Source organism: Dipodomys ordii, unplaced genomic scaffold, assembly GCF_000151885.1.
Source record: "Dipodomys ordii isolate 6190 unplaced genomic scaffold, Dord_2.0 Scaffold259, whole genome shotgun sequence".
Classification (NCBI taxonomy): domain Eukaryota; kingdom Metazoa; phylum Chordata; class Mammalia; order Rodentia; family Heteromyidae; genus Dipodomys; species Dipodomys ordii.
The window spans coordinates 674,284-688,024 of record NW_012267475.1 but is presented as its reverse complement, the minus strand read 5'-3'; the positions used below and the strand labels follow the sequence as shown (position 1 = coordinate 688,024).

Sequence of the window (13,741 nt, the reverse complement as noted above, 5' to 3'; positions counted from 1 at the left end):
AAAAAAAAAAAATTAAAATAGTGATAATAACTAATAACAAAAAATAGTCAATCAACAGGAAATGTACTCATTACCTTGCTTATGTAAGTGTAACCCCTCTGTACAGTATTTTTACAATCAAACACATAAAAACGATTAAAAAAAAAAGAATAGACAAGATTATTGGCTCTTTAACAGAGAAAAAACAGGAGCAAACATAGCTAACTCACTGTGCAGAGGCCTTTCTTACCAAGTACTTTTAGATGCCTGCCTCCTAGGCCTAAATAGGGCTCTTGGTGGCAGAAAAATATCTCAAGCTTGTCATCATTTGAAGCAGAGCAACACAGCCTGGTGACGGCTTGTCAAGACCATACTTTGGGAACTTCCTCTATTGTCAATCTACAATCAATGTCTGAACCAGGAGGACTGATGGTGCTCAGATCTTGAGCCTGTCAAAAGCTATTTAAGGAGGGACATACAAGACGGAGAGAACAAACACTGGTGAAATAACATTACCAAGACTGTCAAAGAGATCTGTCTGGTGTTTTTTCCATTCTGCTATCATGCTGCTTTTGCATAACATCAGTTTTAAGAGACAAACAGATTTTCAAATTCCTTTTGCTGCCAAAGGCTTAACAATGGCACACACATACACACACACACACACACACACACACACACACGCACACGCACACGCACACACACACAGAGATTCAATTACCTGTAGCATGCCTTGGCCATGTCCTTCAATGGTACCTTCATAAGTAACATGTAATCGTGTCAGGGGTTTTTCACATCTACAATGTAAAAAGATTTTCCTTTAATCGTTTATTTTCTTTAATTGTAAGTAAATCACTACAGGCAAATTTGAAAATATAGCTGAAGAAAAAAAAAGGAGGGGCTGGGAAGGTGGCTCAGTGGTAGAGCGCTTGCCTTGCATGCCTGAGGCCCTGGGTTTGATTCCTCAGCACCACATAAGCAAAAAAAAAGAAAAAAAGTCAGAAGTGGCTCTGTGGCTCAAGTGGTAGAGCGCTAGCCTTGAGCTGAAGAAAAAAAAAGAAAAAAAAAAAGAAAATATAGGTAACTTAAAACAACAACAACCCTGGAACTGCCTCAAAGAGTTATTATTCTTGGCACTGATCCTTCCAGTTTTTTTCTTATTTAAATCTGTAAGTATATACATTTAAACCACGGTGAGACACACACTCGCCCAAACCTTTTCCTTTATATAATATCAGTTTGCCTTGCCTTTCCTCTCCTCTCCTTTCCTTTCCCTCCCTCCCTTTCTTTTTTCTTTTTCTTTCCTTTTTCTTTCTCTTTCTTTTTGTCAGTCCTGGGGCTTGAACTCAGGGCCTGGGCACAGTCCCTGAAGCCTCTTTGTGCTCAAGGCTAGTGCTCTACCACTTGAGCCACTGTGCTACTTCTGGCTTTTTTCTGAGTAGTTTATTGGAGGTAAGAGGCTCACAGACTTTCTTTCCTGGGTTGGCTTTGAACTATGATCCTCAAATCTCTGCCTCCTGAGTAGCCAGGATTATATAGGTATGAGCCACTGGTGCCCAGCCAAAGTTTTTCTTCTTTAAGATAGCTGAAAAATTCAACGCATGAAAAAAAAATTAAGAACTATGGAATTTTTATTAGCTTATAGTAGTTATACAGGGGAAGGATTTTCACTTCTCCATCTCTACACATATTTACAATATTTACAACTATAGTCCAATCAATTCCAGGCCTTCTATATTACTCTTTCTTCTCTGCTTCCCAAAATAATTTCAACAGATTTCCTCAAATAACTGTGATATTTAATTATCATACAATATTGGCAATCTAATATAGGAAATTTGACATACATCATATGATGCTTGGATGCTCTAATTTTTTTCTTTGTCTTTTTTGTTGTTCATGGGGCTTGAACTCGGCCTGGGTGCTGTGCCTGAGCTCTTCAGCTCAAGGTGAGCACTCTATTACTTGAGCCACAGTGCCACTTCTGGTTTTCTGGTGGTTTCTTGGAGAAAAGAATCTCACGGACTTTCCTGCCTGGGCTAGGTTTGAACTGTGATCCTCAGATTTCAGCCTCCTGAGTGGCTAGGATTAAAGGTATGAGCCACCAGAGCCTGGCAGATGCTCTACTTTTCACACTAGCTTAATACTATTTATGTTTGGGGAGGGTATTGACAAAATATGTTACAGAACTTCTGATCTATTATATTCTTTTTTTAAAAAATACATTTTTTTACTGTGAAAATACTGTACAAAGGAGTTACAATCACATGAGCAAGGTAATGAATACATTTCTTATCAAGCATTGTTGCCTCCTTCTTTGTTTTTCCCCTACCATCCCTTCCCTCCCATCTCCACAATTACACCCCTCCCCCCAACCTAAATTGTAAAGTTCGTTTTTCGACATAGTGTCTTGTACATCTCATTGTTGCAATGGGTCAACCTGTATTCCTATTTAAATAGTTTGTTTTTTCCCTTCCCCTCCCCAAATTATACCAACATCAAATACAGTGAAAACAGGTTATACTGTGGAGGAAGGGCTATTATATTCTTGTATTAATATGGCTGACAGATGAACTAGTCATGTAACTCATGTAGAGGTATAACTATTTTCTTTTCCTTGGATAAACTCTGGTTACTCAGGTCCTGGATTGTCTCACAGTATTTAAAATCTAATTTCATTGTATTGCTGGCATTTAATGACATTTTTTTCCACACAAAGATTTTTAACCAATAGCTGACTAAATAAAAGAATACAAATTACAGTAAAATGTTCACAGAGATGAGATCTAACCTCTTAGCTTATATATGGATATATATCCCACACCCCCCCCAAGCAGGGCTAACCTTAAACCAAGTAATTCAGTTCTATTCTAAAAGCTTTATTTGTATTAAGTAACTTAATCCTTAAAACAACCTCATTATTTCTCCTTTTACAGACAGAAAAGCAAAGCACAGAAAGGACTCAGCAAACCTGCTCAGCAAAGATCTGAATGTAGGTAGCTTAACACATTGACCCATTCTCTTAACCAGAATAATATACTTACAGAAAAAATTTATCATCTTTTGTAGAAAGCCTGTAAGTTTGATGTTTTTTTCTAAACTTCCTTTCCTTGGTTCTACTTTCCTAGCTATTTTATTCAGAGAGACCACATGTGAGTATACTACTAAAAAGATAAGCATGATGTAGAAATCGCTAAACCGTCATGTCAGGACATGACATCTGATCACAAACATTCTTCACAACTGAAGTTGGTGACTTTATATTACAGTTCTTACTGTAATTATGAAATATCTAGAAAGTTCTTTTGTTTTCCCTTGCTTGAAGTATCCCTCAAGTGCCTGATAGGCTTCCTGTTTTGGTCTCAGCAAATTCTTGCACTCCTGCCTCAAAGTCAAAGATACAAACTATTTTGACTCTCTAAAATCAACTAAACATGGCTAAGGTAGGTGCTGACAATCCAAGGGCTAACTGAAACATGCCAGAAATTTGGGGATTCAGAAAACTCTCCACGTTTCCCACTCCTAGCTAGCCTCTTGGCAACATCAACTATCCTTTATCATCCTTATCTCTTCTTCATCCTCTGTTGCTAACATGAATGTTTCTGATTTTGTGGAATCAGGGAGACTGACTGACTATGGTGGTGCTATGGTCTGAACTCAGCCCTGAGATTGCTAGGCAGGCAATCTTCTGCTGAGCCATGCCTCCAGTCCTATTTTTCATATTTCTGCCTGGTATTGATTCCTACACAGGCTCAATAGCATGATACATCTATTTTAGGTTTTCTGTTGTAAGCGGGATAACAGACATATGCCACCATGCCCAGCTTTTTTGGGCTGATAGTTTTGTGGACTTTCCAACTTGAGTTGGCCTAGAACTGTAATCTTCCCATTCTCAGCCTTTAGGATGACAGGTGCTTTCCACCATTCCCAACTATGGATTTAGAAAGAGGTCTCAAAAATTTTACTTCCTGGGCTAGCCTTAAACTGCAATTAACCCTTTCTTAGCTACCCAAGTAATTAAGAATGAAGAAATAAGACAGTACTGAGGTTGGGACACTGATTTTAATTAAATTCTCCCACTCACTTATGAAATAACAAAAATTTTAAAAAGTGACTGATAAAATTAATACCAACGTGACATGAATAAGATATCCCTTATTTCTAAATTCCTCTCACCCAAACTAATAGAGTGAAGAAAAGCAATCTCCTATACTTGGTCTGACCTGATGACGCAGCACAATGTTACTTACAATTCTAGGAAACACATTTTAAGATAAAACTAATGAATGCATGTCAGAAACAGGGTTAGAACTCAACAACTATAGCACGGTATGTGTACAATGTTAGAAATGGGAGACAGTCAAGAAAGCATTTTTAGGATACACAAAGAAGGGTTGAATGCTAAAGAAAATTAGAACTTAGATTTAATTATTCTAAGATCAGAGAGAACTAAGAAAGAAGGGAGGGAATAGAGCACAGATGTTTTTCGTACCTCTAGTTATTAGGTAACAACTAACAATAGACTTGACTGATATAGAACAGTGAATTTCCCATCTCCAAAGCTGTCCAGCCTCAATCTATCCAAGTTATTACAGAGCTGACAGATTTTTGTCAGTAGCCAGGCCAGATGACTTCCTAGATCCTCTTATTTCTAGTATACCATGATTCCAAAGTGCTACATGTTTTCTTCTTTTTCTGACTCAAAATGTTCCCCTCTCTTTTCATGTTTAATCTTTTATCTATTTCTATTAATAATCATTTCAACCATGCACTTAGCCTTCTGAAGTTTTTCTTTCACCTCACAAATGCATTTGATGGATGAAACCCTTGTAGGAAAACTATCCAAGCAGGGAGGCCTTCTCAAGGTAACTTCCCTTAAAAGTAATTCTTTCTTATCAGTAGTTCCAAATGAAACAATTATAAACTATGACAACGATTATTAGAAGGCCAGGTATGGGTGCCTCACGCCTATAATCCTAGCTACTCAGGAAGTTGAGATCTGAAGATCGTAGTTCAAAGCCAGTTGAACAGGAAAGTCCATGAGATTCTTATCTCCAATTGATCACCAGAAAACCAGAAGTGGCACCGTGGTTCAAGTGGTAAAGTGCTAGCCTTGGGCTGAAGACCTCAGGGACAGTGACCAGGCCCAGAGTTCAAGCCTCATGACTGACAAAGAAAAATTAGATGTGAAAATGAGAAGCATTGCTTAATGACAAACCTCGATTCATGTTAGATAGTAAACTTAATTTATTCCTCATCTGAATTTAAAAAGTATATCTATGTTTAAGTGTGATAGTAATTTGCTCTAGATTAGGAAATATGGTAACTACTCAGAGTATTAAAGATCTAACAAATCTGAGAGCTCAGTATGATAGCTTATAACTGCAATCCTAGCTAATCAGAAAGCAGAGGCTGGGAGGATTACAGTTTGAGGCTAGCCTGAACAAAAAGTTAGAGAGACTCCTCCCCCATCTTAATCAACATGCAGTATGGGTGGGACATACTTGTGATCTCATCTAAGCAAGAGGCACAAGAAGGAAGAATGGTGTGAGGTATCAGATCAGGCAAAATATAAATTTTATCTAAAAAAAAAAATAAAGTAAAAAAGGGCTAGGGGGTGTGGCCCAAGTGGTGGAAAGCTTTCCAAGCAACCATGAAACCCTATGTTCAGTTCTCCCTAAGTTATTGGTTATTATTCTCAATATTTATAGATAAGAAAAAAAATCACAGTTAATTGGTAACTTCCATGAAATCTGCAAGTAGTAGACATGGAAAGCCCAGTTCAAAATTCCTGTCACTCAGACAGTTTCTAAAACTCTTTACATTTTATTATACTAAAACACTTTATCAAGTTTTGTCCTAAAAAAAGCCAGAAAACATAAACATTAATGAAAGAAAAATATAAGTACTGAAGTTTTACTTAATATTAACGTAAACATTTCTTAATTCTAAGCAAAACTTGTTTCGGAAGGCAAATGGTGGAAGTCAAAAAGTTCATTTGAACTTAAAAGATAATTTTTCAAACAAAGCTATCTGATAGGTCATTTATGAGAAGAAATTCTCTGGCTGTAGGGCAATAAGAGTTCGACAAACCTTTATAAGGGCATGACAGCCCTAATCTATAGGTCTGTGGTTATTTTGATTATTACCTGTCCCATTCTGGAAAATCTTCTAGACTCTGTCTTGTAAATGTCACCAACCCAGTAGGCTCTAAAAAAGCAGGAAAGAAAAAAAAAACATAAAATAAGCTTAAAAAATAAACTTAAAACTTTACTTACACACACACACACAGTAAAAGAATGGGTCAAATGTCAATGAAACTAAGGAGGAAAAATCAAGTTTAGTTTAGTATATAGGCTTGAAATATGATCATCTCTCTGTACCGATGGAGAGTTGTTCCTGGAACCTACTAGTAGATACCAAACTTTATAGAGGCTCTAGTAGTCCCTATGTTTACACATAACCTACCATACCCTCCCGTGTACTTTAAATCATCCCTAGGTTATTGATAATACCTAATACAATGTAAATGCTACATAAATAGTTACTATACTATATGGTTTATGAAGATAATGACAAGGAAAAGTCAACATATTTGAGTGCAGATGGTATTTTTTTAGAAGGTTCTGGTAGGTTGACTCATAGATGGGGAAGCCTTGGAAATTCAAGGCAAACTTAAAATAGAACATTGCTTTTGAAATATTATCTTTATATCACAAGCTCCTATAAAATAGTATATCCTCACTAAATAAAACTATGCAATTAACAGCATGAAAGTAGAATTTGAGAGCTGATATACATTTTTTAGAAAAGCAGTAAAAAAGATCATAGTTGGTATAGCTTCAACAAGGGCAAAACTGAAGTCTAATCCGTAGACTCTATTTCAAAGAAAAAACTTAACCCTATACTCTAAGACTGGTAAACAAGACACTTTCTGTGCCTTATGTTGATGTAAAATGTCTACGATTTAAAAAGAGTAACTTTGGCATGCCCTTTATGTAGCACACTATGACTGTGGCTCAGATGATAAGCAACTGCTCTACTGGTAAGAAGCCACCTTAACTGGAGGAAGAATTGCTTCTTCTAAGAGTTTAGAGAATAAAGATGACTTTTTTTAGGGAGTAATAGATTTGAAAGTATAAAAATGAGCCGGGCCCTGGTGGCTCATGCCTGCAATCCTAGCTACTCAGGAGGCTGAGATCTAAGGATCGCGGTTCAAAGCCAGCCCGGGCAGGAAAGACTGTGAGCCTCCTATCTCCAATAAACCACCAGAAAACCGGAAGTGGTGCTGTGGCTCAAGTGGTAGAGTGCTCGAGCTGAAGAGCTGAGGGGCAGCACTCAGGCCCAGAGTTCAAGCCCCACGACCAAAAAAAAAAAAAATGAAGTATTATTAATGCAGTCACAATAAATTTTAGAGATCTTCTTTTTGTTAGATTTACTCTTTTTTCTAAAAGCCTGTGGCAAAACAAAAAATAAATCAGCTGACCAAAAGTAATCTGTCTGCTAAAAGGGCTATGCCACTTCTGTTGCAAAAGAAAAAAAAGCTCTTAGGCACAAAGAGATGTCAGGAACTATTAGTGATAATAGTGTTGAGCCCAAATAAAGTTCGGCTGTAATTTCATTCCTAAGGACAATTCTGTGTTTTATTTTTATTTAATTTTTTGCTGCAGGTGCCATGCAGTACCAACTTAAATACCATATTGAGTAGCTGAACGCCGAATTAGAAAACATTTTTAAAAAATCTGTTTAGCTTTGTGGTATAGTTTGCACCTGTACTCCCAGGTGAGAGGAAGGTGGGCAGAAAGACCAAGAAAAAATGCATGAGACTCAAGCTTAAAAACACTCAAGTAAAAAGGACATGGCTCAAGTAGTAGAGCACTGCCTTAAAAGTAGAGGTTCCTGAGCTCAAAGCCCAGTAAAACCCCAAAACATTTTTTTATTAAAATGCATCTTAAAATATTCTTTAGAATATTTAACTTTAAAATGATGGACAATATATTTCAAACACATATGTAAGAGACTAAACAATCTGGACACTGGAGAAGCAATTCTAATAGGAAACTAGGATGGATCTATATCATTTTTCAGCTAATTGGCAGAGGAGATCATTAGCTGTCCTCTATACAGACAGAGAAACCTAGAGAAATTCATAAACACTGCTGGCAAAGAAAGACAGTGAGGAAGGTATAGTTCTTTAGATAATTTTTTTGTACTTTAATAACATTGTATTCTTTAAAATATTAAGTAGTTGTAGAAAGGGATTGTAATTCCTTTTTTGGGGGGGGGGTCCGGTCGCGGGGCCTGAACTCTGGGCCTGGGTGCTGTCCCTCAGCTCTTCAGCTCAAGGCTATACCACTTGAGCCACACCGCCACTTCCGGCTTTTTTCTTTTTGCTTATGTGGTGCTGAGGAATCGAACCCAAGGCCTCAAGCATGCAAGGCAAGTGCTCTACCACTAAGCCACCTTCCCAGCCCAGGAACTGTAATTCCTAAGTCAGATTATGAGTACAGTGCTTCCTGGTCCATGTTCCCCATTTCCCCCTTTCTCATCCTACCCTCCTTCAGAAATGATTATTAACAAAATGCCTTGAGAGCATGTCTATATTATTTATCTTGGAATATGTGACCTATAAGATACTTTATCTAAAACAATTTCATTCAGAAAGCTCTTTGAAATCCTTCAATATTTCATTGTTTTCTTCTTCTCCTCAGAAATTATGTGATGGTACTTCCTACCATCTATGTTTTAGATTTGATTAAATACTTTAAACAGCTTTCTCGGTCTCTTTTCAGCAGGCTCCAGAACGTACGTGCAACTTCTACCATTATACTATAAATCTTTTGTTTCCTTTAGTTTTTCTTCTTGAAGCCACTGAATTTATATCCTCAAAATCTAGAATGATACCTCACTTTATTTCTTTAGTTCTTTGAACTAAATTAACATGTATAGGGAAAAAAACCCTGGAAAATAGGATGCTTAATTACAATTTATTCCTTTCAGTCTAACTTGTGAGAAACTGTATACTTCTAGCTTAAAAATATAAAATCAAAAGTTGTGCTTTTTTCTCAAAATACCTGAAATCCTAAAACATAGAAAGGCAAATTAGCTTTCAGAAAAGAGATATATGATTTGATCCCTAGGACAGAAAAGTAAACTCTGAATTACTTATTGATAATAATGTATTTATAATAGTCCTATTTAGATTGAAAAACCATGTCAGTAAAAAAGAAAGTAGCTGTTTTTCTAACAAGTAAATATAAATTCTAATTTGATGCTGTGTATCATAAACCTGAAAGACCCTGCATTTTTCTTAATGTTTTATTCAGTACTGAGAACCAAACTAAAACTCAATAAGCTAGGAGATAAATACTCCTTTACCAAAAAAGAACATGATTTTCCCCTTAAATATCAAAACCATGATACTTGATTTCTTTCCAAAAATTAGAACAAGATCCAATGTTACATATGAAAGTGAAGAACACAAAATAGAATGTAATGTGAGAAAAATTTTAAAGTAGGAGAAAAATGACTGTAGGAAGCTTTGAAAATCCCACAAAATAGATGGCTAGAGCCAGCCACTGTGACTCATGCCTGTAATCCTAGCTACTCAGGAGGCTGGGATGTGAGGATCGAGGTTCAAAGCCAGCCTGGGCAGGATAGTCCGTGAGACTCTTATCTCCAATAAACAACTCAAAACCAGAAGTGGCATCGTGGCTCAAGTGGTAGAGCTGAAGAGCTGAAGGACTGCCCCCAGGCCCAAAGTTCAAGCCTCATAACCAAAAAAAAAAAAAAAAAAAGATAGATGGCCAGAACTAAAAGAACTCATTTAAACAGAACAGACCTGATTTACTTAGCAAAAGGAAACTTTTTTGTCAGTACTGTAGTTTTAACTCAGAATGCCATACTTTGCTTGGCTTTCTTACCCAACTGGTGTTCTACCACTTGAGTCACAACTCTGGCCCAGCTTTTTGCCAGTTATTTTGGCAACGGAGTCTCTTAGACTTTTCTGGAAACAGACTGGCCTTGACTTATAATCTTCCAGATTTTAGCTTCTTGAGTAGGTAGGATTACAGGCATAAGCTACTGTACCTAGCTAAAGGAAACTTCTAAGTATGCTGGTTTTCTTTATTATCATCTTGTAGAAAAGGCTACCCATTGATAATAGCTAATACCTTAAACATGTATTCTCTTCTTTAGTATCTGCCAGAGCCTGACTTTATTTCACAGATAAAAAAAGTGAGGTGGAGGTAATAAGCAATTTGGTCATGGTCATTCAACTGGATCTACCACCAGCTGGTCATTAACCTGCACTTGCTGGAAAGATACCAGTAAAACAAGATGGTAAGGTCCAATAGAAGACAGATAAGTAAAAACTAAATGTAATTTAGTTTTATAAGAACTCCACAAAGGGTGTAGGAGGACAAAAAAGAAGGAATGGGTAGGAAAAGAAGTAATTCCTTGGTCATCTAAATGAACCTAAATTAGTTCATGCTTCTTTAAGAGCATTCAACCTTTATTTTCTGGTCAATATACAGTCCTTTCAAAGTGCCACTTCACTGTTTTGGCTAATAAAAATCCTTTAATTTATACTATAGATTTAAAGTATATGGGTGTGATTTCAGAGCACATAGAACCCATATACATTAATAGCATACAGTTTTGTATTTATGTAAAAAGTCTAAATTACACCATTTTATCATTATTGTTTAACTGTGGTTTGGGCAGGAATATACATGTTAGGTCCAAAATGTCCCACATTTGTCACTTGATGTGAATTGTCCTCATTCACGTAATTACATCAAGAATAAAAGGAATTTACTTTTCTCAGTGACTCTTCGAAAGTAGCAGAAGAGTGTTTTCAGTTTCTCTGGTTTCCTTGATGAACGTCCTTCAAACAATCTGAAAGAGACCCAAAATGAAGAGGATGGAGAATGATTTAAAATGCCTTAATGACTATGAAAACACTCAATCTGTTATTTCCACTAAGGAATAAAAAAGAATTCTTTCAGAAGGTTACTTGGTAATAATGGAAGATGGTGCAGTGGTTTGGATTCTAAAGGTGTCTGCAAAATATTAAACCCCTCTAGAAACAGGCTCCTTCAAAGCTTACCATCACTACAATCTATCTTCTTCAAGGCCAATTAGGACCAGTCAGTTAAAGCACAGCCATTTGCTCCATGGCAAAAGAAAGTGGGGGGGGGGATTACAATGTATAGTTACTGGTAGCTACAAAATTAAAGAAAAATGGTAATAAGAAAATTAAAGTGAGGGAAATGTAATGAAGAGAGTTGAACAAGTATGGTAAGATAATAAGGATGATTATGAAGTACCAAATAGACCCTGTTATATACTGAATGTTTCTGTCTCCCAGTATTCCTATGTCAGAGCTGGAATCCACAAAGTAGTTGAATTTGGAAGTTGGACCTGTAAAAAGGTCATAAGTGTTAACTGAAGACATATCCTAATTTATAAGATTAGGGTTCTTATAAAAAGTAACACCAGAGCATCTCTTGTCATGTGAAAGTAGAAGGAAGACAGCGATCTACAAGACAGGAAGAGAGTCCTCATCTGGAACCAAACTGGATAACACTGTAATCTGGGCTGTCCAGTCCCAGAATTGTAAGAAAACAAATTTCTGTTGTTTGCGCTATCTATCGAGTGGCATTTTGTTATAACAGTTCAAGTTGACTAACAACAATACCTTGCTTGGTAACCAAAACAGTGCCCACCCTATGTCATCCAGTTTCCAGCAACCTGGAGGTACACTACTTAATGTGATTTTCCTTGAAATGGCATGGCGTTGTTATGGGTAACATGTAATTCAATTTATCTTGCTGAAAGAAAAGCAGAGCTTTAGAAGCATAGGAACTCAGTAAGTAGCTTACTAAAAGATTTCTTATACAAAAGCATGCATTTGTGAATAAATTCTAGCTTTCCAAAGGCATTTAAAAATTGCAGGGAGATTTGGTGGCTACAAATGGTAAGGATTCTCTGCCTCTAGTCATATATTATGACTTTAAATTGAGAAACCCTTCAAGCAAAAGTCTACTTTATTAAGTGTTTCACCATTAGAAGAGCAAGCTTATGTAAGTATATAGAAGGGGAAAAGTTACTTTTATGAGAAAATCCTATTGAGTAACTGACATGAATTAAGAAAAGGAGATGAAACAGATATCAAAAGTTCTGTTTACAATGATCTGAAATCTGTATTTAGGGCCAAGTTCTGGAAAAACAACTTCTACGAGTATTTTCTAAAAAGAAATGTTTGGGCAGTATTTTAACCCTCTAAAATTTAATCTATTAAAAAATAGTTCCAGTGCTCAAGTAATCATTTTTACTCATTTCAGACTATTTAAAATATTTAACACACTTTCTGTGTGTGGGGGTGGGGTGGGGGATCAGGGACTTGAACTTAGGGCGTGGGTACTGTCCTTTAGCTTTTATGCTTAAGACTGGCACTTTACCACTTAGGCCACAGCGCTACTCCTGGCTATGAGTCTCATCGGCTTTTCTGCTCAGGATGGTTTTGAATAGTGATCTTCAAATTTCAGCCTTCTGAGTAGCTAGGATTACAGGCATGGACCACCACCACACCTGGCATCATACATACTTTTAAAACCACAAGCTACCTAAAAAGGGCAGGTTTCAGCTTGAGTTCTCTACAATATGTCAACCAGAATACAATTTATCAAAATGATAGTCAAGATAAAAAAGCTACTTGGTAGCTTAACAGCATATATTAATAAATATGTTTTACTAAATGCATATCTTAAACTGCATTGCAAAACTCCTTCCAAGGGATATTTTATAGTAGAAGTAAACAGTAAGAATATAGACAGCAGCTATCATCTTTTTCTGGAGATGAACTACCATATTATACAGTTCAGTTAGAGGGAAAAAGTTCTTCCATAGGGAGAAGCAGCAAAATGGCTATTGCTCTTAAGGAAAAATTTCCCAAAACACAAAAAGCAAAATGTCCCTAGCTCCTATTATGTGGTTGCCAGGTGTTTGCAAAACTGCATCAAAGTCCACATATTTCATGACTATGATGACAGTTTATTAATCTTAGGAGTCTTTTGGGACTACACAATTATTATCTTGGTAATATGGATTTTTGTGGGAAATTAGATATTACTATTATTACAAATGAGTGACACTGTTCAACATGTGTCCAAATCTTAACAGTCAGATGAAGCAGAATCTCAATCTAATATATTTATTTCTGGCTCCAAGTCTAATTTCAAATCCCTGTATAACCAAATAGGCTTTCCCATTCCCCTGATGATAGGTGGGAATGGTGTGTATGGATGCGTGTGTAGCAGTGAAGATATAGTCAGAAGCAGGAAGTTGGTTTAAAACCTTTATGACAAATCTCAGACCTAGCTGCTACTTCTCTTTTATGTTATAGCCACTAAATAAAAGGAATTATACCATCATTGCACTAAGTGAACATAAAACAGGAATGCACGGGCAACAGGCATGAAAGAAAAGTCATCATAAGAAAGTGATGTCCAATTTAAGGTAAAGGGTCTTGAGGACAGGCCCAAGAAGAGGGAAGGGAAGACTGGAGAACAGAAATGGGGCTGGAGATGGAAGGAGAAACTGAAATGTGAAAATAAAGACATTACTGAGAAAAAAGACACAGATTTTTTTGGGGGGAGCCCTCATAATAGTCAAGCATGGTCAATTTTTAGACTCTTTTCAGCATCTTTTTTGGGGGAAGGTATATATTATTTTCACATGTATGGAAACAAACTAAGCC

The 13,741-nt window shown here is 36.6% G+C and overlaps 1 protein-coding gene across 1 annotated transcript in view; it reads right to left on the bottom strand.

Annotated features, from left to right (window-relative positions):
* The window catches only part of Parg (poly (ADP-ribose) glycohydrolase), a 115,829-nt gene that overhangs the window by 39,836 nt on the left and 62,252 nt on the right, over positions 1-13,741 (bottom strand). Inside the window, exons 10-12 of the mRNA XM_013036193.1 lie at positions 10,799-10,878; positions 6,129-6,189; positions 701-776 (exon numbers count right to left, since the gene is read on the bottom strand). Of these exons, the coding sequence (XP_012891647.1) occupies positions 701-776; positions 6,129-6,189; positions 10,799-10,878 (217 nt within the window). The remainder of the gene's footprint in view (positions 1-700; positions 777-6,128; positions 6,190-10,798; positions 10,879-13,741) is intronic.